This window comes from Trachemys scripta, chromosome 15, assembly GCF_013100865.1.
Source record: "Trachemys scripta elegans isolate TJP31775 chromosome 15, CAS_Tse_1.0, whole genome shotgun sequence".
Taxonomy (NCBI): Eukaryota; Metazoa; Chordata; order Testudines; family Emydidae; genus Trachemys; species Trachemys scripta.
In genome coordinates, this window is record NC_048312.1 from 20,963,700 (window position 1) to 20,988,492 (window position 24,793).

The 24,793-nt window shown below is 43.6% G+C and overlaps 1 protein-coding gene across 1 annotated transcript in view; it reads left to right on the plus strand.

The window, feature by feature from the left end:
- Nucleotides 1–17,409, plus strand: part of RSPH14 (radial spoke head 14 homolog) — a 209,337-nt gene extending 191,928 nt beyond the window's left edge. Inside the window, exons 4-6 of the mRNA XM_034790808.1 lie at nt 7,118–7,343; nt 10,602–10,738; nt 11,843–17,409. Of these exons, the coding sequence (XP_034646699.1) occupies nt 7,118–7,343; nt 10,602–10,738; nt 11,843–12,081 (602 nt within the window). The 3' untranslated portion in view covers nt 12,082–17,409. The remainder of the gene's footprint in view (nt 1–7,117; nt 7,344–10,601; nt 10,739–11,842) is intronic.
- Nucleotides 17,410–24,793: the final 7,384 nt, after the last annotated feature.

Below are 24,793 nucleotides of genomic sequence, written 5' to 3' on the forward strand. Positions count from 1 at the left end.
AATCGGAGCTTAAAATAATTGTTTGGGGTGCCAAGGCAGTCTCTAACTTCTTGGCCTTACTGTCAGAGAAGTGAAAAGTCAAATTCTATGTGCAGGAGTCAGTTTTAGGACTTTTCATAAATATAATAAGGTAAATGGTTTAAATGAGAATATCCTATATGCAATATCGAAGCCTGTTGAGAACAGGAACACAGGCAATAGAACAAATAATGAAAAAACAATGCAGCCAAACTCAGAGAGCTAGATCATGGACTCAGACAGTCAACGGAAAATGCAGAGCAGCAGTTTGATAAATGATTGGATCTGGTAGAGGCTTATTGAGTAACAGTGAATGATTGTCTGGGCCCTCGATCTACACGCGCAAGTATTTAGGCAGGTATAAAATCCAATATTAACTGAAGAGACCTGAATCAATCCAAATTCTCTTATGAACATGTTCGCTTTGTTATACCCATTGAATTATCTTTCCTTTCTGTAAACAACTTAAATAAATCATGCCAGGTGTTTGTGGAAGCAATGATGTCATCAGAGCCTTTTATGGCAGGGTGTTTTATGAGTCACTTCGCTCTTACTCTATATTTGTATGTCTCCCTTACTACTCAGAGGAGCAAGGAGGGATTTGTAATCTGTCACATCTGAAACTTGATTGTAGCACATGGCTGGAGCACAGATCCTGAGGATTAGTTATCATCTGAATACTTTAATTCACTATATTTGAACTCAGATCTTCAGAGCAAGCAATACAATGTCAGATCTTTTTCCTGCCTTCATGTTGTTTTTTAGAAAGATCTTCACAGTGGAGGGAGTTCATAAACATGTGAGGATCACATTGCAATTAGTAAGTGAATTATCCCAGCCACATACCTGTAGGCCAAACAACATTTTCTTCTGAACAAAATGAATTAAATTATTTTGCATACACTACAAGATGTTTCCTAATTTATGATCATCCAATATATAGAGTTGAAGCTAAGATCTTAGAAGAAGAGATTAGACATTTATATGGATGGTGAACATTGAGTTAAATGAGACAGGATGAAAATTTGTATCATAAAAGATAAAATGCTCATGCTTCAGGGCATAAGCCAACCACTAACTGTCAGGGCTGGGAAAAAACAGATGTTCCATAATTTTTCACAAGAGTTTTTTTGTGCCCTTCCCTGAAGCATCTGGTACTGACCACCATAGGATGCTGAATTTGATGGATCATTTGTGTGATCTAGTGTGTAATTCCTATGTAAAAATGTAATCTAGGATCTATTTTTTAATGTGAAAACTCTAAAGTGTATTCCTTTCTGCCTGGCTGAGAACTTTCAGACAAAAGATTATTTTTGTTTTCTAAGTATTCTTGGAGACACTAACAGACGTTCTTTCTAAGACAACTTTACTGTAAAACAGATCACAGATTTGGATCTTAATGTAACCCTTCTGCCCATCTAAGTTGGCAGCAACAAGGGCCGGGTTCTGTATCTAGGGGTTCCGCTTCAAAAACGCAATGCAAAACTGGCTCGAGCCCCCACCCAGTGACCTGGGACAATTACATACCACCCCCTGGGCGCCTCTAGGAGGCAATATTTCCCCTCTCGCAAGCACAGAGTCTGAGTGTAACAGAAAATGTTTAATAACATGAGGTAAACGACATCAGCATTAAATTGGAAAAACAACACAAACAGGAGTCATGAGCAAAAACCCACCCCAGCAAATTGGGCTGTGTCCTTTCTCTTTGGTTCTTGAAACCAGCAACCCAAGAATCACCAAAGTCCCAAAAGTCCAACAACCCCCCAAAGTTTCTGTCCCTGGTCAGTGCAGCCCCAGAGTTCGGGGGGGAGGGGGCACACAGGGCGTTAAGGGGCACCTTACGTGATCCGAGGTCGACGGGTTTCTGCTGCAGCCTTCACCACGAGCCACTCCACTCCACCAGCTGTCCCGTGAGATGCTCCTGCCGTCCCACGAACTGCTTTGGCAGCTGCTCCACTCTGCTCACCGACCTGTGAGTCGCTCAGCTCTGCTCCACTTCAGCCGTCCCTTGGGCCGCTCCCACAAGGCTCTGCTCTGCTCGCTGCTCCTCCAGCCACTCCACTCCGCTCCACTCACCGACCTGTGAGTCGCTCAGCTCCACTCCAACCATCCCACAAGGCTCCACTCTGCTAGCTGCTCTGCCAGCCGCTTAGCATTATAGCTTCAGGCTCCCCCACTAGTTAACACAGCCTTAGTGATCTCAGCTCTTTTGTGATTTCAGCTCATAGTAGGGGAGCCCCAGTGCTAGTGCACCATTGACCCAGAGTGAATTCAGTTCAGCAGTCCGTAACTAGACTCCTAATGGAATCAAAGTTAGCTCTGATATCCAACAGTGGAGAGAGGGGGTTGGTGTTTCAACCCCTCAGAGAGGGGCCCATACCATCAGGTACAAATACCTGTCCCCATCCTCTCTCTATTCACTGGGTTTTGTAACCCATGCCCCTTGTCAAGCAAGTGCTACTTAGGTAATGGTGAAGGACTCACTCAGTCCTTCTGTCATACAACAGGTTCACTGCCCTTGATTCACAGAATCAAGGTAACAAAACTTTATTCTTCCTGCCCCAATAACAAAGAAACTGGGGATCCCACACCAGCCAAAGTAACCACTTTGAGTTGCTGTTGTTTCATGCCAGGCGAGTGGGTGTGCCTATGCAAACAAGATCAGCCCCTGGAGTTCTTTTCCACACTCGCCATAGTTCACCACCAGATGTCAGGGTAGAGCTCATCCTGACTCTGCTTACATTAATTTAAAAGAATTAGTTTGACATTTCAAGGGATGACTACAGAGTCTCTCTCTTCAGTAAGAAGATAGAACATATTTAGCTAGATGTTGGAAGTGGAGCAGACAGGTGGGCTCTTTTTCATTTTTGGTGGGCCTATCCGCTGCTCCAGACACCCTGGAAGGAAATTTTAGTCTAATTCAAGAATACTGCTATCCTTTATCTACTCACTGACATATCTTTTGGGGGAGAGTGGAGGACCCTGCATTCTCAATCTTAAAATTACATTAGCTAATATGGGACTTTCAAACTGTGTTTTATGGACCACCAGTGGTCAATTCTTCCCAGTGGTCCAATGAATGAAACATTTTGAGAACCACAAAGTGGTGGATCAGGGTGTTGTGATGGGAGAAGCGCAGAGAGAATCACTCCTTTACAAACTGGCCTGCAGAAAGGAAATACTGGAGAAGCACTGAGCTACTGCATGCATTTAATCTATGCTACTAGTCACACAACTGCCCTGAAAATAGGTTGCTCCTAATCTAGAATGCTGCTGATGTCATAGACGTGACGGTGCAGCTATGGATAAGGCTTACTGACTCTATATGACACAAAAAAGAGATGCTGCTAAGTTTGAGACTTACTAGGGATACATGTTTATGCTTCCAGCAGCTAGAGCAGAGACTGAACCCCCATCACAGAACACCTGATACAGCAGATGAATGTTAGCAGTGAAAAGAGCAAAAGTGCTTGCACAAACGTAGGGTCAACTAAATAGGTGAAATCAATATTAAAACAAACAAACAAAACATCTAAACAGAAATCATGGAACTTGCTGTGATTCCTCAACTCAGTCATTGTTTCTTGTTACAGTCCAGCCAGCAGCCTCTTTCAGCAGATTGTAGATTCTTTTAGGGAGAGACCCTGTGTTCCTACTTAGTTTGTCAAGCACAAAGCCCACTATTGGCACTATGTAAGATGCTCTGTACAACCCCAGCCAACTCACTGTAGCAGAAGGAGACAAGATGGCTGGGTGTGACACACAATTTGCACTCCGAGTCTCAATAGCAAGGGCCTCCACCAATGGTAAGACATGAAGAGGGAAAAATGCAGTTAATTAAAGATGACTGAGTCAAAGAAGCTCAATAAACATTAACTGGCAGAAACAAACTCAAAAGCCAATGAAAATGGGGCAGTCAAACAGATCAATGCCACATGAAAGGAAGGATGCAAACAGAGACATGGGCCATTAATTTTGAGATGCAGCAAAAGACACACATGTATGGTTGCAGGAAGAGAAATGGTAGTGAAGATAGCAAGAGTGCTAGGCTAGCATTCAAGAAGGCAGGCGTGAGAGAGACAAACAGGAGAGAAAAGACGCTGGGATAGCACAAGGCAGAAAGAGATGCATGGCAAATATTTGGCAAAAAGGGATTAAGAAGGGTTGATGAATGGACAAAGACAAACAGAAAATAGGCATGAGAGAAAAAGAGTTAAGAGAAAAGTAATAACAGACAGAAGGAAAATGAAAGCGAGCGATTGCTTATCTTGGCTTAGATCAGAGCTGAGTGTGCTATATGAGAAGCATATTTGTCTTATGAACTGTTAATGCCTAGTTTGTGACCCTTGCCTGAGGAACAGCAGTATGAAAACTACACACTGGGCCTGGAAGCAGGAGGAATGTAGAGCTTTTAACTTCCCACGATTTGTATTTATTTTTACGTTTGCATGCAACATGCCATCTTATCAGGGAAGAATAAAATTACTTTAAGGTCAAGTTGTCCAAATGTGCTTCCTGTTTGAAAATATCACAGAGTAGCTATCACAGCAGGTCTACAGGAAGTAGATGGATGCTGCAGGAACCATCTGCTTTCAGGTCAAATCCTCCTCTGACATTGAAACCCCCAATTTTGCACATACAATTATTTGCATGGCAGACCTACATTTGCAAATAGTAGGAAGTTTTTGGCTATCCTAGTCTCACATGCCAGTGGGCTTATGGGGAGATTTTTGTCATGAACAACTATGGGAGCAATTTTAAAGGCTGGTTTTTGGAAGTTTCTCTCTCACTATACAATTTACTTCAAAAGACCTTCAAAACATGTGGAGGCAGATTCTTGGGATCAGACCAGTGGGGGAAATATGGGTAGGTCAGCCCCAGGTTATAATTTAGGCTGTTCTCGGTTATTCCTGCAGGATCAGTTCTCTAGGGACCATGCTGCCAGCCAGGAGTTCTTGACACACAAAGCACTCCCTGCTATATCCCCACTTTTTTCCAGCCCACCCACAACACAGCGCTATGACAAAGGAGCCAAAAGTCAGTGAAAGTCAGCGATACAGACTTTATTCCTTTATGAGGAGAATCTCTAGCTGGCCCATTAGAAGCCAATCATCCCTTTTGTTCCATCAAAGCAACACAAATGGGATGGAACATGGGGCCAGAATCTGGTCATGAATTTCTTTCTCCTCGTGCCTGAAAAAGAAAGAGAAAATTGATTAAAGAAAGGAAAATGGAAATCATACTTAATTACAATATCATGCCTTGGCAACATGACTCCCCAGTGCAGTCACACTGATCTATGGCATTACAGAAGACATGTATATGCTCTCCCTACATCACTGTCCTGTCACAATACACAGTTCTCAGCTTAAAACATCACTTATTTGTAGCCTTCAACATAATCTTTGTGATTCCAATTTTCATTTTTCCCAACTTGATGGTTTTTGTACTCTTACTGCAACTGGCTTCCAAATGTAGCAAAGGTAGCAAAAGCTTTAATAACATCACTGTCACGGCTTCTTCTGCATTAGGAGAGTAAAGCCCAGTAAGCTAATGACATATGAAATTACTCAATGTCAGCAAAACCTCAGATGTAGAGTAGAGGTTATTCTGTTCTATACATTGATAAAGGGCCATAGTAGTCTTAGGCTTGACTGTGAACTGAGGGAATTTTTCCCATGGGTTACCAAAGGGTCATTGAAATCCTTTTCTAGCTGTACTTGGGGGAAAGATCCCTTTATCCCTGAATAAGGAGATTGCTTTTAAGTAGCCTTGTTGCTTTTCATACACTGAACTTCCTTGTTCAACTACATATGAATCAATTCAAATGGAGCCACTTTTCTCTTAGTAACCAAAGAATTGTCTTAGCAACCAGACGCTGAGGATTTTGTTTCCACATAGTTACTGGTGGACAATGTGTTCTCTTCTGCTTTCACTTTTCCATGGCAATGCTGTTTCAATGTTGGCTCAGTATTGTCTAAGAAATGGAATGCTTAATAGTAAGCCACTCAGCCCTCGCAGCTGTGCTGTAGCCCAGCAAGATTATTCTTTCTAGGAAATAGTGAAGTGCTGACTGCTGGGAAGCTCAACCCCCCCGTTTCTCCCAGTATAAATCATTGCAAGGAATGGTGTAAGGGAGTGTGACGAACTGGGACTGTTCTTAATGTGGTCTTTGAATGCTGAGTCGGGAGTGTTGGCTGGGAAGGCAGGGGAGGTTGGCTAGGACGGTCTGCATTGGGGGATGGGAGACTGGCCTTGAGGGAAGATACCTGAGCATGTAACGTGAGAACCCAGGAAGGGGTTAGAGGCCAGGTGAAACCTCTGCCCGGGAAACTGAACAAAGGCTGTGCGAGGGGTCGCTGAAGGGAGAGTTTCAGGAGCTGGTTGGTGGAATGGCTGGGAGGCAGACAGGGCTCTGACCTCCCAAGGGGGCTGTGGTGCCCTGGGACCCCAAGATGGACCTAACTGAGGGGGGGGGGGAATCCTGTTGTCTGTACCTGCAAGACCTGTCTTGGACTGTGTTCCTGTCATCTAAATAAACCTTCTGCTTTACTGACTGGCTGAGAGTAATAGTAAATCGCAGGAAGCCGGGGGTGCAGAGCCTTGTGACAGGGAGCACACAGCTATTCCACTCCTGTAATCTCTCAGCAGGAGTTATTATAAGGACAAAATAGTGCACTTGTGGATATTGGGAACATCAGAGCAACTGTTAACTTGAGCCTCACCTGGGTTGAAATCATTGTAGGAACAAGCATGAGCTGTGGCAGTAGATAATGTGTTGCCTCTTTTAGCAAATGATGCTGGACAGAATAAGGTTGAAGGGAATGACTCTGCAAGAGAATACATTTGAGAAAACTATAAACTGCTTACAGTTTGCAAATAAGGTGAAATTTGCCAAATAAATCCTGGGGAAATGTTGGAGGAGTGCTGGTAAAGTGTCCACAGTTACAACAGTCTCCATCTCTCTTAACACCACACTATTATGGGGACAGAAATAGCTGGGTCATTTTAATCGTGGTAGCAAATTTCAAAATGTTGATTGAAGCATTAAATGCCTTAGCACTTTCAGTCCAAGTTTCCCTTCTGTCTCTGGCTGCAGGTGCTGTTGGCATAGTGGAAAGCAGTTTGATTTCTTCACTTGTTCTTAAACTGAAAACTGAGCTGGATGAAATCCAAGAGTTGATACTGGACACACTCTGTGGCTGCCTATGTGTAGAGGCTTTTGAAGCTCTTGCAACAGGCGCTGTTCCCATTCTGAAGGAAAAGCTCACTCATCCATCAGTGGCCATCAGGAGCAAAGCTGCCCGTGCCCTCTTGGGAATTAGGTAAGGGGAAGAAAGGACCATGCACATGGGTTGTTCCAAGACAATATCTGTCTACTGATTGAGTCCCGGGCACTAGTTTGCAGTTGTACCACCTTACACTTTAAACTTGTCACATCTCACATTGCAAAGTAACATCAGGCTAGATGTGTACATGGACTTAGCTGCTCTGGTGTTGGCGATTCAGTAGATGGCACTCTTCCCTCCTACCCCTGCCACTCACGTTCATAGTGAACTAATGCCCCTACATGGTGCTAAGCACTGCAGCACTGCTGGATGTACCGTTTTGTATATGAGACAGTGTAGAACCAAAATCCTGATAATTTGTGATCACCAGATCGATCCCATAATAACTTTTTGCAAGAGGAGGAATGTTAGAATAAACTCATTATTTTTTACCTACCTAAATTTTCAGTTGGATACAGCATTCTTCATCTCCTGTTATAAACTTTGTCATTTGTTACTATGTTGGGTTAAACAGTTGCTATATTTTATCCTAGAGTGGCTGCATTTCAATGGATAAAACATTCCTGTATATACTTTATATATCAGTTAGTTAAGTCGGTAAAGCATTTCACAATCCTTGGCGTAAAATACACAATATAAATGCAAGTTGTTGTTAACAGAACCGTGCAGTATGGTGAAGGATAACATATTTGGTCACTATGATTTAATACAGTTCAATATAATAATCTTCCATGGAAATGGCATCATTGTTTATGAAAACTACTATGCTAAGTTCAGCCCAAACACATACTGAATAGGGAGCTACAATATGGCAGATCCTCCTAAAGAAATGAGATCTGTGCACTCAGAATCATCCTGTGGCTCTTTATTTAAGTCTTAAATTCATCATCCACAGAGTAAACCAATAAGAGTTTTTAGTGAGTCAAACCCAAGAGTTCAACTACAAGCCTGCATCAAGGCAAGGACCCTGTATTTTATCTCATTTGTGAGGCACCACATTTAACAGTTAGAGTATTAGATAATATGAACACTTGGCTTCTGGCTTTAAAGGCAAATGGCTGTGGAAATATAGGCACCCAACCCCAGTGCTCACTGCTAGTATCACCAAAATACCTCCATGAGCTATACTACTATATAGAATCATAGAACTGGAAGGGATCTCGAGAGATCATCTAGTCCAGTCCCCTGCACTCATGGCAGGACTAAATATTATCTAGACCATCCCTGACAGATGTTTGTCTAACCTGCTCTTAAAAATCTCCAATGATGGAGATTCCACAACCTTCCTAGGCAATTTATTTCAGTGCTTAACCCACCCTGACAGGAAGTTTTTCCTAATGTCCAACCTAAAAGGCCTTTTTTTCAATTTAAGCCCATTGCTTCTTGTCCTAGCCTCAGAGGTTAAGGAGAATTTTTTTCTCCCTCTTCCTTGTAACAACCTTTTATGTACTTAAACTGTTTTGCCCCCCCAGCCCAGGTCTTCTCTTCTCCAGACCCGATGTTTTCAATCTCCCCTTATTGGTCATGTTTTCTAGAACTGTAATAATTTTTGTTGCTCTTCTCTGGACTTTCTCCAATTTGTCTACAACTTTCCTGACATGTGGCACCCCAGAACTGGACACAATACTCCAGTTGAGGCCTAATCAGTGCAGAGTAAAGCTGAAGCATTACTTCTCGTGTCTTGCTTACAACATTTCTGCTAATACATCCCAGATTGATGTTTGCTTTTTTTCCCCCAATAGTGTTACACTGTTCACTCATATTTAGCTTGTGATCCACTATGACCCCCAGATCCCTGTCCACAATACTACATCCTAGGCAGTCATTTCCCATTTTGTATGTGTGCAATTGATTGTTTCTTCCTAAGTGAACTACTTTGCATTTATCTTTATTGAATTTCATCCTATTTACTTCAGACCATTTCTCGAGATCATTTTCAATTTTAATTCTATCCTACAAAGCACTTGCAATCCCATCCGCAAACTTTATAAGTGTACTCTCTATGCCATTCTTTAAATCACTGATGAAGATATTGAACAGAACTGGACCCAGAACTGATCCTTGAGGGACCCCCTTGATATGCCCTTCTAGCTTGATTGTGAACCACTGATAACTACTCTCTGGGAGCAGTTTTCCAACCAGTTATGCATCCATCTTATAGTAGCTCCATCTAGATTGCCTTTCCCTAGTTTGTTTATGAGAAGGTCATGCGAGATAGTATCAAAAGCTTCACTAACATCAAGATCCACCACGTCTACTGCTTCCCCCCATCCACAAGGCTTGTTACCCTGTCAAAGAAAGCTAACAGGTTGGTTTGACATGATTTGTTCTTGACAAATCCATGCTGATTGTTACTTATCACCTTATTATCTTCTAGATATTTACAACTTGATTGCCTAATTATTTGGTCCATTATCTTTCCGGGTACAGAAGTTAAGCTGACTGGTCTGTAATTCCCCGGGTTGTCCTTATTTCTCTTTTTACAGATTGACACTATATTTGCCCTTTTCCAGTCTTCTGGAATCTTTCCCGTCTTCCATGACTTTTCAAAGATAATTGCTAATGGCTCAGATATCTCCTCAGTCAGCTCCTTGAGTATTCCAGGATTAATTTCATCAGGCCCTGGTGACGTATTTTAGCCTCTGATCCTTCTCATTTTCACTGGCATTTACTGTGTTAGAGGTCCAATCACTGCCAACCTTTTTGATGATAATTGAAACAAAAAAGTCATTTAATACTTGAGCCATTTCCACATTTTTTGTTATTGTTCCCTCCCCCCCCCCTTGTGTAACGGGCCTACTCTGTCTTTGGTCTTCCTTTTGCTTCTAATATATTTGTAGAATGTTTTCTTGTTACCCTTTATGTCTCTAGCTAGTTTAATCTTGTTCTGTGCCTTGCCCTTCCTAATTTTGTCCCTACATACTTGTGTAATTTATTTATATTCACCCTTTGTAATTTGTCGGACTCTTTTTTGAGTTTCAGATCATTGAAGATTTCCTGATTAAGCCAGGGTGGTTTCTTGCCATACTTCCTATCTTTCCTATCCATTGAGCATGTAGTTTCAACAGTAACCACTCTACCACAAACTGACCTCTCCCTTGTCCGATTTGTAACTCTGGCATGGGTGTTTAAAGTGCCCTCTAACATTCAGAATAATCTGGCTCCAAACAGAACAGAAGAGAATTCTGCATCAGCATTCTCGTCATGAAATGAAGGGGGGAAATGGTAGGAGGCTGTAGTCAGTTGTACTGATTGTTGACATAGGTTCAAGAAAGCACCTTCTCTCTTCCTCAGTATCCCTCTGGAAGGAAAAAATATTGTGTGGGATGAAGAGGTTATCCCAGTGCTGGTCAGCCTGTTGGAGGATTCAGATCCTGAGGTCCGAGCCAATGCAGCAGGAGCACTGATGAATGCCACCATTACGACCCAAGGTGAGAGAAGCAGCTCCTGCTGGGGATACTTCCTGTAAAGCAGAGCATTCCTCATTCTGCTACCAGACTAGTGCCATTTGATCAGCTGACAGTTTTATTTCATAACTTTCTTAGATAAATTGAAAAAATCTAGCTTCAGATAATGCTAAAGTTGTTGCAGAAACTAGCAGAAACGGGACATTTCATTAGGTCTGTCCCTCAGCTACTTTGTTCACCCATAGTGTCTAGGTATTGCAATATAGTTGGTTTAATCCACCTCCACTGGCTCAGGGAAATGTATGTCAGGCCTACCTGTGCCTGGGGAAGATTCTTTCTGGCAGAGGACAAGTAATGGTTATAGCACCACCCTCCCTCAAAGGTGCTGCTAGGTTAGAGTCCCACAACCAGCAACTGTCCTCGGAATGCTTTGAACCTGCAATCCTTAGCTGAGAGCAGGAGTGCCTAAGTTTTCCATTACTTTCCTGTAGTTTGTGTTTAAAAGGTATCGTTTTCCCCACTACTGGGGCAGAGGGAGTTCTCATCAATGTCAGATCCATGACTTTGAAAACACTAACGGGTAACTTTTCAGTGTGCTGAACATGTAATTCGACATACAAGAATCCTTAATAACAGTAATTGTGTTTCAGTCCTCCTCTGCATACCACTGCAAATGCCCCCCTTGCTCTGGAAGATGATACAGGAGTAGATTTAAGTATTTACTCAGAATATCTTAGAAAAGAAAAGAATGGAGGGCGCTCCTGAGGACATTTGCCCTGAGAAATTTTTTCTTATCATTTGGTGTCTCTTGAGATCTAAGTGATTCTTTTCAAAGTAAAATAAATAAAATGTGGAAAGTAGGGGGAGTTAACTTAAGTAGTGGGATTGCTCTCTTAAGAATAAAAAAATGGAGGTTTATTGTGGTCTCTAGCAGAGAGGGGCTGAACCAAAACCCAAAGCCATCAGCACTACCAAATATTGAAGTGTTCAAAATCTAGAACCAGAGCGGAGATCGAGCTAGCTCCCTTTCTAGTGTGTGGTCCTGGTTTATTAACAGGTTCAGGCTTGTTAAGTGGTTATTTGATTATATTCAATAACAAATTTTAAGTCCAATTATTTTTTGCTCAGGGAAATATGCAGCCCTTAGTGCAGATGCCATTCCACCTTTACTGAAGCTGGTCGATGATGAAAGCAGCAAAGTACGCTTGAATGCAATCAAAGCCCTGACCATGCTGTCTGAGGCACCTGAAGGTCGCAAGACACTACTGAACCATGTGGACCTCTTTCGAGGGCAGCTGAATGACTCAAGTGAGGCTGTAAGCAGAGCAGCAAAAATCGCCATCAAAGTCATCGAGTGGAAACCTTAAACCCAGGGCATCATAAAGCAATAAAATAGCAGCAAAACTCCTGCACATTGTGTGACTCAGACTTTTTCTTAAATGTTCTGTATTAAATCCCTATCTGTTTTAGCATATGAAGAGTTTTACTTCACCTACAACTGCTCCTCAGTATTTCTGCACGTAGAAATCTATAGGGAACAGCGTGTGGTCTTGGGGTTAGAATAGGGCACAGGGAGTCCCTGAAATATTTACTTTATTACTCCAGCATGGCCATTTTGTGCAACTATCTTTTAGCTGTGATAAGGGAAGGTACCATAGCTGGGGGTTAGATCCCACCCTGTACCTTCTCTGTCCTTCTACAAGGCATGCAATGTTGCCATCCCTCAAATTGGACACGAGCATTCTAGAACTTTGAAACATTCTCAGGGGTTCATTTTTCCCAGAGATCAGTAGCATTTCATAAAGGAGACCAACCCCTCATGCCCTCTCATTGAACTCCATGGCATAAGCCAAAGGGAATCAACCTATCTTGGAGCACCTTAACATTCCCTGAAAGATGTCACACCTTCAGAGCCCCCTAGCATCTTCTGCAGGGACTGCCCAATCCTGGAGCTCTTTGATGGCTTATGCTTCTCCAGGTAATTTTTCTGTGACATCTCTTAAGTGGAGACTACCATCCACTATGGCAATAAGCATCTTCTGAAGGCTCCATGCCTTCTAGGATCTCCATGATGTTCTTTGATGAAACCTAACCCTTTCTTGATAGTTCTGTTCATTTTCTGAAGAGGGGGAGGAGGGAAGGTTACATAGATACACCTAATTGGACATTATTCAGCTGATAAAGCCCAACTTTTCAGTACAAACATTACAGATAGTCCAGAATCAACCCTCCAGAACCAAACTCAGTTCACACTTTTGGAGGGAGGAGCACCACAATCCAGATCCAATCCAAATTTTGCAGTTAGCCCCATCCTATTATGGGCCAAAGCAAACCCCCAGATTCAAACAGTCTTGAAATTTGGTGGAGAGGGATTTAAATTTAAAACAACTTCGTGACTTGAGCTCATCTATAATAACCTTCTGACTCTCGCAACACAAAACCCCTTTGGGGTGTCTAGCACTGCTGGTTATACTAATACTCCCACACCTTGTGTTCTGGGAGTGCAAGCACCAAGATTCTAGCTGTCCCCTGTGCAGGCACACGCTAGGAGACTTCCGTGGATTGACTTGCCCCAACTTACATACCCATTAGTAGCCAAAAATCTGGCCCCACATCTGCATGTTTGCAGGTATGATATTTCCTAGTGATCTGTTACCCTCCATTATGTTATTTTATATTAAACAGAATGAGAGCTCCAGTTCTCTTCCCAGGTTGTTCTGGAACAGCTCCTACTGAAAGGCCACTTATCAAACAGCCTCATCTTCATGACAGGTCACTTGCAGAACATTGAAAGAAACCGCTGTGCAGCCTAGAAATCTCCACTGGAAAAAAAATATTTGGATATCAGGAAGTTCTTCTTTGAGCACTGGTCCCTATGGGTAGTCACTATGAGTGTGTGCACACAATGTGCATCCGGGACTGGAAATTCTTTAACAGCAGTGTCTGTTACTCCATGCCTATGCCCTGTGCCTCCTTGTGAGGGCATAAAGGGTGGCACAGACCAACCCCACATCCCCAGTTCCTCTTCTACTGCTCACAGTCTGCGACAGAACCTCCTGTGTCTGTTCTTCTTGTCTGTGTTAGACTTTGTTGAGTCTAACTATTGAAAATAATATTCTTAGTTAGCTTAGTTTTAGTGCTAGTTAGTTATTTGGGGATTGAAGGCTCTTCCTCCTCTAATTCCCCCTTTTTTCTACAGGGCATCAATTATGCCCAAAGTGCCTGGCTTTAAACCTTGCCTGGCCTGCCCCTGGGTTTTCCCAGTGAGCAACCCTCATAAAATTTGTCTGTACTGCCTTGGGGAAACTCACATTCCCTTGAAGTATCTGCCATGCGTTCCTTCCATGTACCAGAAAAGATTTCGGGTTCCACAAGCGCCTTATGTAGCTTTCCATGAGGCTCCATTCAGAACTGGGGCCCTCCCACTCACCTGGAACCATCAGGCAGTGCATCGCCAGTGTCCAGTATCAGCAGTTTGGAGTCCTTTTCCAAATACACGACCCTCATGAAGTAGAGACACTAAACAAACAAGATCAAATTTCCCCAGCAGAAACAGGACAAATCCCCTCATATGTCCTCAAAAAAGAGGCCCACTTTGCCCCTTCCTCCAGCACTGCTAGAAGATGCTGTACCCTGGAACAGACATACCTGGAGCCCCTACAGAAAAAGAAAAAACCCGCAACAGTAATGGGAGCTCACAGATCCCATGGTACCTCCAGCCCCAATAATGGAACACGAGGAGGCCTATCGGACAGATATGAGTCAGTACTGTCATTCCCTTCAGATAGCCAACAGAGGACAATCAGTCCGGACATGGCTTCCAGATCAACTCCACCTCCCTGTCTTGTCAACAGTAATTCTAGACCAGGGACCAATGGTACCCAGCATGGGGATCACCTCTCTTCCACATCACATTGACTTTAATGGAGCTCCTGGGATCCATGCTTCCAGGCACCTGAGTATGAGGGTCCTGAGTTCCTCACCCAGCAAGGCAAAATAGTAATCTCCATGGGAGCAGCTGATGGAGGAGGATCAATCAGCACCACCTGCTCTCCAGACAAGGCAGTATCACCAATGTCTCCCTCGTGTTCAGATGATTGTAACCAGTAGCAGATCTTCTTGGGAGAATTGCAGCACTCTCCAGACTCCTCTGGAGGCGGTCCAGAATGCAACCCTTATCTCCTAGACATATTTCAGGCTACAGCTCTTTTTAAAATGGCACTCATGATTAATGAGGCTATCATGGAACCTCTCAGAGTAGTCTGGCATACATCTGCATCCAAGTCCCCAGCCCCAAAGCAGCTCAGAAGCATTGCTTCTTTCCCCCCAAGGGACTGGAATTTTTGTTTTCCCTCCTTAACCCCAATTCCCTGATGATGCATATAGTTACAGAACCACGTCGGCTATACCAGCCCAAGTCCACTCCCCCGGACAGAGATACCACGCAACTACACATCTTTGGAAGGAAGCTGTTTTTCTTGGCTTCCTTAGCATTCTGGAGAGCAAACTAACATGCTTTAATGTCCAAATATGACTTTTTACATTACAATAAGCTATCAGAATTTGTGAACAAGTTCCCTCAAGAATGTGGACCTCAATTCCAGGACATCCTGGATGAGGGAAAGCTAGTTGCACAAACTTCCCTCCAGGTGCCCTTGATGTGGCTGATGCACTCTAGGACTACTTCGATAGTCATGAGAAGAGATTCATTGCTACAGGCCTCCAGTTTCCCCAAAGAGATCCAAACCACAGCTGAGACAAGTGACAAGACTGATGAGTCGCTGCATACCCTCAAAGACTTTTGTGTTACCCTCCACTCTTTAGATATTTTTACTCTGGCACCCTGGAGAAAGTATCGTAGGATTCCTCCGCCTCATCATCATTCATCGCCTCCATTCTTTTTCCATCAGAGGACATATGAACCTCCCAAGAAGTGGCAGAGGATGCAATGGAGTAGACACCCAGCACCACTGCCCTCCTAAGTTCTCTCTTTATATGACACTGAAACTTCAGAATGACCACCTTGGTCTCTATTTTACCCTCCCTCATCTCAGTTGTCTGGTTTACGATCCTTGATTTGAAGGACACACATTTTCATTTGGACCTTCACCCAACTTACAAAAGGTCCCCGTGCTTCGCAGTGGGCCAGAAGCACTTTCAATACAGGGCACTCCCTTTTGGTCTCTCAGTGACGCCAACGGTATTTACAAAAAATTTTGTGGTGGTCACCGCAGATAAGGGAGACTGAGATTTCCTTACCTGGACAACTGGCTGCTCACGGGTTGGTCCTGCCAAAAGATACAGGCAATTACCACAGCCACACTTCAATTCTTTCATTCCCTAGGATTTCAAGTCGATTTAGACAAGTTCATATTAACATCCTTGAAAACCATACAGTTCGTTAGAGCAGACCTGAACTTTACTCACAGCAAGGGCCTACTTACCTCTGGACTGATTCCTAGCCATGAAGGCTCTCATCAGCCAGCTTCATTTCAGCCCTCCTCCTACAACCTGATCTGCTTGGTTCTGTTAGGCTACATGATGGCATTCTCCTGTGTCACTCCTACATCTGTGATGTCTTCATATCTGGTTATGGACAATCTATGCCCCAAGCAGGAGCTCTCTAGACAAGAAGCTCTCTCTTCCTGAAGACATACTGACATTGTTCACATGGTGGGAAAAGGAGACAGTATGTGTGGGGGTCCCTTTTGTTCCCATACCACCTACAAAGACTCTTATCACAGATGCCTCCCTACTAGCATGGGGGTATCTCGATGGCCAGATCCCCACAGGAATCCAGACTACATATCAACCTTAGGCTTTGAGCAGTTCTCAAAGCACGCAAGACATTCCTGCCCATCTACGCCCCATATTCTTCATAGAAATATTGTTATAATATTATAGCATATCTAAGATGTATTTTTTGCAAGATGGGGCTTGTGAGATACCATTGGAAAGGTTATTATTTATTGAATAGGATTATCCTATTTGTATGCATGTATCATTTTTGTATCTAAAGTTAGGAATATTGACTATACATCTGTACTACAAAAGTGTTTGCACCTGGGGAACGCCCACCAAACAGAATGCAATCAGTCTGGCTGACTAGCTGGGGACCAGTCAGTGTACCATTAGGGAGAACAATAGATCTTTGAAGATGCTAATCTCCTAGCTTCCTGGGATGCTATAAACAGCCTTTGATTCATGGCTGCTTTGACATTACAGGGTCATCTGATCATGTCACCTGGTACTGGACTCCATGATAGAATACCAGTATTTTTCGATGGGGGGGGGGGACCGACCACACTGTAAAATCAAAGGATTCCTGCCATATGTAAAACCTATTTAAGGCAGGGGAGTGACATAATGAGCGTTCGTTCTTCCCTGAATCCCCACCCAGGATGACTGCTGGGAACATCTAAGAAACAAAGACAAGGCTGGGGGGAAGAGCTGAGCCCAGGGTGGAGAGGTGTCTGGCCTGTGAAAGAACTACCTGAAATTTTAAGCTGCAAGAAAGAGCAGTTTGCCTGCAAAAACCTCTGCAATCTGTCTAAAACAACATTTAGGGTGAGAAATGACTACTTGTAACCAGTTTCTTTAGTATTAAGCTTAGCTTGCATGTTCGTTTCATTTGCTGGGTACCCTACTTTGATCTGTTTGCTAACCCTTATAATCACTTGAAATCTATTTTTGTAGTTAATAAACTTGTTTTTGTTTTCTCTGAAACCAATTTGTGGAATTCATAAGTGGGGGAGAAAAAGCTGTGCAGATCTTCCTCCACACTGAGGGAGGGAGCAAATGTCATGAGCGTACACTGTATAGTTCCCTGTGCAGTGCAAGATGATATAATTTTGGGTTTACGCTCCAGAGGGGGTGTGCACTGGAGTGCTGGGCAGTTCCCTAGCTGAAGCCTACCCATGCAGAGCTGATTTCAGTGTCTGTGTCTTTCTGCAGCTGGGCGTGTCCCTACCTGTGTGTGGGGTGGAGGAGACTTGAGGGCCTGGCTCGGCAAGACAGTGTAAGGGAGCCCAGGCTGGTGGAACAGGTGGGCTCAGAGGTACATCAGTACATCAGGTGGCACCCCGGAAGGTGGGGGGTGAAACCCATCACACCATCATTCTGTTCATACTTGTCCATGTCAGGTCAGTCAACATGACCACCATCTACTATTTAAACAAGCAGGGAGGACTGAGATTTCCCCCTTTGTCTGAAGACATAATCTGCCTTTGGAACCAGTGCATCGGATCACCCTCTCAGCTGTACACATCCCAGGGCTAATGAATTTATGGACAGCCAGCCTCAGCAGGCATTTCCGCATGGATCACAAATGGGAACTTCACCCAGCAACAGGGCATCCCATCTTGGGATCTCTTCAACCCATCACAACAAAAAGTGTCCAGTTTATTGTTCCGGGACTGCCAAAGGCTTCAACCTCAGAGTGGGCAGATTCCAGGTACAGTTGTCAAAACCGTTGATATGTGCCATACCTCCCATCCCTTCTGCTTCCTCAGGTTCTCAGGAAGATCAAACTTGACAGAGTTACAGTGATCCTCATAGCACCCTGGTGGCCAAGGCAGTTTTGGTTCACCACCATACAACTACTAGTCTTTTGCCCATGCATCCTCCTGCAACCATTTCAGGGACTACTGTCCCGGAATGAGGGCAGGGTGAGCCAACTCAATCCAGCATCCCTACTTTTGACAGTGAGACTTTTCGATGGATAGAGCGAGCCTGCTCTGAGGGAGTTCAAGCCATTCTCCAGAACAGCAGGAGAGCCACTTCACAAAAATGCTACTTCACAAAAAGGAAACGATTCTCCTGTTGGTACCTGTAGCATCACTTATGTGCACAGGCATCAGATATCACTCTGGTACTGCCATTTTTTCTCTCGCTAAAGACATCTGGTTTGGCAGCTATTGGCACTTTCCACTCCCGGGTGAAAGGATGCTTTGTTTTTACTCATCCCATTACTGCAAAGTTCCTAAAGGGCATCATAAGGACATTTTCTCCAGTTTTGAAACCAGTCCTTGTCTAGGACCTCAATCTTGTCCTTTCTGCCCTCATGGGACAACCTTTGGAACCTTTAGCTCCTCGTTCCATCCTGCACCTGTCCTTCAAAGTTGCCTTTCTGATGGCTATTACCTCTGCCAGAAGGATAGGGGAACTTGGACCCCTTATGTCAGACCCACCTTATACTATTTTTCACGAGGACAAAGTTTCTTTACACCTACATCCTAAGTTCATACCTAAGGTGCCATCTGAGTTTTACCTTAACCAATCTGAATACCTCTGCTGTGTCATCATGAAAGCCCCTCCTCCTCAAACTGTCAGGTCCCATTCTATGAAAGCTCAAGCTGCATCTCTAGCTTCCTTACAGGGAATTCCCCTCTCAAAGACATGCAGAGCAGTCACTTGGAGCTCCCCACACATTCACCAGGCATGATGCTCTGGTCCAAGCTTTGGCCACAGATTCCTCCTTTGCTCAGTGATCCTCGATTCTGTGATACAGCATACTTCCTCGCACCACCACCTCAATGAGCAGTGCTTGGGAGTCACCCACAATAAATAACTGTAAGGACCATCACTTCACGAAGAAAGGCAGATTACTTGTCTTAGAGTAGCTGCAGGTCTTTGAGATGTGTGGTCCCGATTGGTATTCACAACCCACCCTCCTTCCTCTCTCTGTAGAGTTGGAACTGGGGTGCAGTCAGTCTGCGCTGCCCTTTATGCCCTCACATGGAGGCACAGGGCACAGACATGGACCAACAGACACTGCTATTAAAGAATTTCCAATCCTGGGCACCCAGAGCATGTGTGCACCTACAATTAATAGCCATAGGGACCACACATCTTAAAACTGCAACTACTATAAGGTAAGTAACCTTCCTATTTTCCTGCAATAGGAGAAATTGATCCCTACATGATCCATTCTCTCCCTCTCTCAGTGCGAGTTCCTTTCCCTTCCTTATCTTAGCTGAACAAGCAGTAACCAATTACCATTACAAGCATTTCCTTTAAACTTCCTGAACAGCCCTGTCTATACTTGGAAACTGCCCCATTACTGACAATTGACAGAGACCTGATGGGACATGCATTCTGTAAAGATGCCGATAGCCATCTTGTCCAGTCTGCACTAGTAGTTAAATAATTTTCAGCACAGTTTCAAGGGGTTCCATTGCTAACAACAGCAGTCAGCAATAGAGCATTTGCCCACTTTAGACAAAACTTAAGATGAGAACATACCAGGAATGCAGGATAAGGATAGAGCTAAATCAATCTATCCCATAAAAACACTGGAATTACCATACCACTTTAAAACAATGGTCCATCTATGTCAGTGGTACATACCAGATGCATCAGCGGAAGGTGTAAACCTTCATTGTGGACAATTACGCAGTAACTCCCTACGGGCAAATTTTCTGCCTAACCCCAGACAGTTAATGGTTGGCATATGCCCTGAAGCACAAAAGTTTTATATCCCTTACATATTTTAACCTAGTTAATTTACCTAATAAATAGCTATTGATTTTTGTAATGCTACTAAGCTCTTTACTATATATTTTATATATTCTGGGAGTGAGTTTCCACAGGTTCGTTAGGCATTATTTTTGTTACTCTTTCAGCACCCTATGGAACAATATTTGCCCAAGCACGAGTGGAAGGCCTAGACACGTGTAGGTCTCTGGAGCTGTAAAAAACAAACAAATAATCAAATCAATTAATTTGTTTTTCTCAAAAAAAAAAAAAAAAAGACGCCACAACAACAAAACCCCTCAAAGGTTGAAAAAAACAAACAAACATTGAAATTACTTTTATAATGAATGGATGAAATAAACAGTGCAGTGAACTGAAGAGGATAATTCCCTACTTTGGAAGAAATTCTTCCCTGACTTTTCCTTGTACTAATTCACTACTTTTAAAAAATCTTCCTGTTCACAGAATTGAAAATAACGTAATATTTACATGAGCAGCTTTGAGTAAAAATGCTGCCAAGCAACACAAATATTGACTTAAGGAAACAAAATTTGTGAACTCTGGACTCCATTGGTTCCTGTTTTAAAAGCTGAGGGATAGTTGTTAAAGAACAGAAAAGAGAGTTAAGGATCAGAGTACTCACTGCAGAACCAAGGTGGGTCACTCCAGAAATGCTACAATTATGTCTGTCCTGGCAATTGCCAGTCCTTACTTTCAAAAGCCTTTACTACTAGGCTTGGATGGAGAAATTTAAGTGAACAAACAGAACAGAGTCGAATAATCCAAGAGTGCCCAAGTGGGGATGGACCACTGTACAGTCTGCTGAGAGTTGTTTTTGCCTTGACTCGAATGGTCTCACGCTTTCATGGTGTTTTTCAGTTAGTTACAAATTGTAGCAAAAAGGGAACTGCATTATTCACAAGAAGGCCTCATTTGCCAAAGCTTCTCATCTGCTACAGCAGCCCAGAGCTACCATGTGAGCAGCTTCAGTGCCGATCCAAGGGGTAGCCCTGTCTCAGCCACTATGGAAGCGATCAAAGGGATTTGAATTTGCAGCTTGACCAAAGGGAATTTCTTGTTCTCTTATAAAGATAGCGGAGTCAACTGGAAATGGTTTTTCTGCCCGGGATCCTGGCTGAACTGCTGTATGCTCTGTAAAGCACTTCACAAACTTATGGAACATACATGTAATAAATAATTATAATACCTGAGAGTGCCCAGTTCACGAAGAGAAAGCCAAGCTTAATAACCAGGGAGCTTTGCAATAAATATCAAGGGGCTTGTCAGGGGTTCACCTCTCACCGCTGGGCTGGTGCCTCCAACTGGGCCTTTGGGGATTAGCTCGAAGCCGATGCCCATGTCCACAGTTTGCACACCATCACTTTGCCTCTCTGTCCAGTCTGTGGCCTATCGCCTCAGGAACTGCCACATCCTCTTCACGACTCAGCCCTCCAGCTAGGTCACTCTGTTTCTCCCGCTTCTGAGAGGGGAGTACAACTGTCCAATAGTCCACCCGTTTCCTCGGTGGCAAGTGGGAGGGACCCCAGCCCACCCACTACTCCGGGTTCCAAAACAGAAACCCTATAGATAGCAGCGTCTTGCTGTGACTTTTTACCTTCTCCCAATGCTGCTCCATCTCCCTCGGCCACTTACCCACCGCCCCAGCATCTTCTTCGCCCTTATTTCAGGGCATTCAGCTACCCAGTGTCAGCAGCCAGCAGCTCCCTCTTGCTCCCACTGGTCTCTGCTAGCAGTTGCTCTGTCCAAGGTGCTGCAGGTCTCTCAGCCTGCTCGAGAGAGAGTCTTCACTCCTTGATCTCCCAGCAACTCACCCTGCTCTGCACTGCAGCACCTCTTATATGGGCCTGCTGGGCCTGGATTGGCACCTTAATTAAAGGAGATATCCTATCTCCTAGAACTGGAAGGGACCTTGAAAGGTCATCGAATCCAGCCCCCTGCCTTCACTAGCAGGACCAAGTACTGATTTTGCCCCAGATCCCTAAGTGGCCCCCTCAAGGATTGAACTCACAACCCAGGGTTTAGCAGGCCAATGCTCAAACCACTGAGCTATTCCTGCAGCCCTTCTCTAATTGGCTGCGCTCCACATAGCCTCTCTATGCTACTTGGAGGACTCACCTCCACTACTCCTTCCTGGAGAAAGGGTCATATGGTAGGAGTCTCAGGCCCCCCTTCCTCTCCTGTGTGGGGTTGGCTCCCCATCACAGGGCTAAAGAGAATACTCATCTCCACTTACTGTCATTAGTTGCAGCGGTATCATAACAATGAGAATTCTTCCCGAATGCCATACCTTCCATTGATACATCAAATACCACATTTCAAAGAACTGCCAGAATAATCAGTTTGTTTATGAAGCAGTAAGATCCCAAGAGTGAGATTCAAAATGATTGCCTTTCCGCAGTGAGAGGAGGTTTGCTGGTGTCAGGCTTTAAATATTACTTCCAGACAGATGACTTACAACGGTTGGTGACTTGGTTTCAAGAGGATAGAAGTGTTACATTACTAGATGAGAATGTTGATAAAAATGTAAGATCCCTACTCGGGAAACAAAAAGTCCATACTAAATAGATCTGGGTCTTAGGCTCAGTTGCACCCCTGAGTATGAGGATGCATCATGCCTCCTTCCCAAGTACCGCATTGGTACTATTACATCTGCCTGTTTAAAATGCGTGTGTCATTTCAGTCACAACAATTTTTTCTGTACTGGCCATATATTGTTATGTACATATATTAATTGAAAACTAATTTTAAAATGTTAAATTCCACACACAGTACGGCAGTGATCCTTTGTATGATGCCATTTGCATTATGAGGCTATGTTTGCTGCCAGACTGTGTGTAACAATGGATTAAACTCATTTGCTTTGGTACAGCGCTGCTTGCTGCAGTATACTGCACGGAGTGTGAATTGCACAGATAAACATTTGCAGTAGCAAAGTGGAGCATGCTGCATAATGGTGAAAGTATTAAGCAGCACATAAGATACGAAGAATGCTACAGGAGAATGTATGCTAGTGCAGAAATAAGCCCAGTTATTGCCGCGCAATGCATCTACCCATTCTAATCTATCTAAGCCATAGTAATTCTTGAGCCCTTGTCACCTTGGTAGCTAAGTGCATGGTATCTCATGCTGTAAAATACTGCAGAGGAGCAGTGTGTTGTGAGGCACTGCATTGGCACAGTGTGGAATACCACAGGAGACAAAGGAACAAAATACAGGTTTACCTGCAGTATCAGAAAATTGCTCCAATGCCATCACTGTATCCCTGCCCCTCAAGAGCCTGAATTAGGAGGGACTTTTTAATTTTTCGGTTTAAATTTGTAGTGGCTCATACTGCCTCCCCTACAACTTCATGGTGATTCCTGCAAAAATCAGACCCTCAACCTCAGATGGATATCGCAGAGTCCCCTCCAGGATCAGACTCTCCTGTTCAATCTCATGAAGGGGTCTGGGACCCTCAGATAGGGCAATAAGAAGCTAAAGGGGTTAGATGCTCTTAACCAGGATTTGCTGCATTCCTCAGAAAAATATTATAATGCAACATTTTTACAATAGATGGCACAAAATAATCTCATTTCTTATTAGAGGAGCTAACAGAGAAGGAAGAACCACGGCTATGCATGAATTATACAGCCGGGCTTCAAATGTGTTGTGGACACAAGACCAACATTCTGGTGCCAAGAACAGTCATCCATGTTAAGGATTACTACTTAGTATGTCTAGTAGGTCAGTTTTAGTGATTTCCTAACCCTTCCTGGTAAAGTGGTGATCATGAAATGAAAGGACAGATTATAATTTAGAAAGATTGCACTGGGGAAATCAATCCAAACAGGAATATATATGTAAAGATGATTTCACACATAGAGAAGTAAAGGGATCTGGGGGTCATTGTGGACCACAAGCTAAATGTGAGTCAACAGTGTAATGCTGTTGCAAAAAAAGCGAACATCGTTCTAGGATGTATTAGCAGGAGTGTTGTAAACAAGACCTAAGAAGTAATTCTTTCGCTCGACTCTGCACTGATTAGGCCTCAACTGGAGTATTGTGTCCAGTTTTGGGACCACATTTCAGGAAGGATGTGGACAAATTAGTCCAGAGAAGAGTGACAAAAATGATTAAAGGTCTAGAAAACATGACCTATGAGGGAAGATTGAAAAAACTGGATTTGTTTACTCTGGAAACAAGAAGACTGAGAGGGGACATGATAACAGTTTTCAAGTATGTAAAAGGTTGTTACAAGGAAGAGGAAGAAAAATTGTTTTTCTTAACCTCTGAGGATAGGACAAGAAGCAATGGGCTTAAATTGCAGCAAGGGAGGTTTAGGTTGGACATTAGGAAAAACTTCCTAACTGCCAGGGTGGTGAAGCACTGGAATAAGTTGCCTAGGGAGGTTGTGGAATCTCCATCATTGGAGATTTTTAAGAGCAGGTTGGACAAACACCTGTCCAGGATGATCTAGATAATAGTCCTGCCACAAGTGCAGGGGACTGGACTAGATGACCTCTCGAGGTCCCTTCTAGCTCTATGAGTCTATGAATCAAAGGAACTGTATACATATTGACAGAAGACCTAGAGTAAATTTTGAAG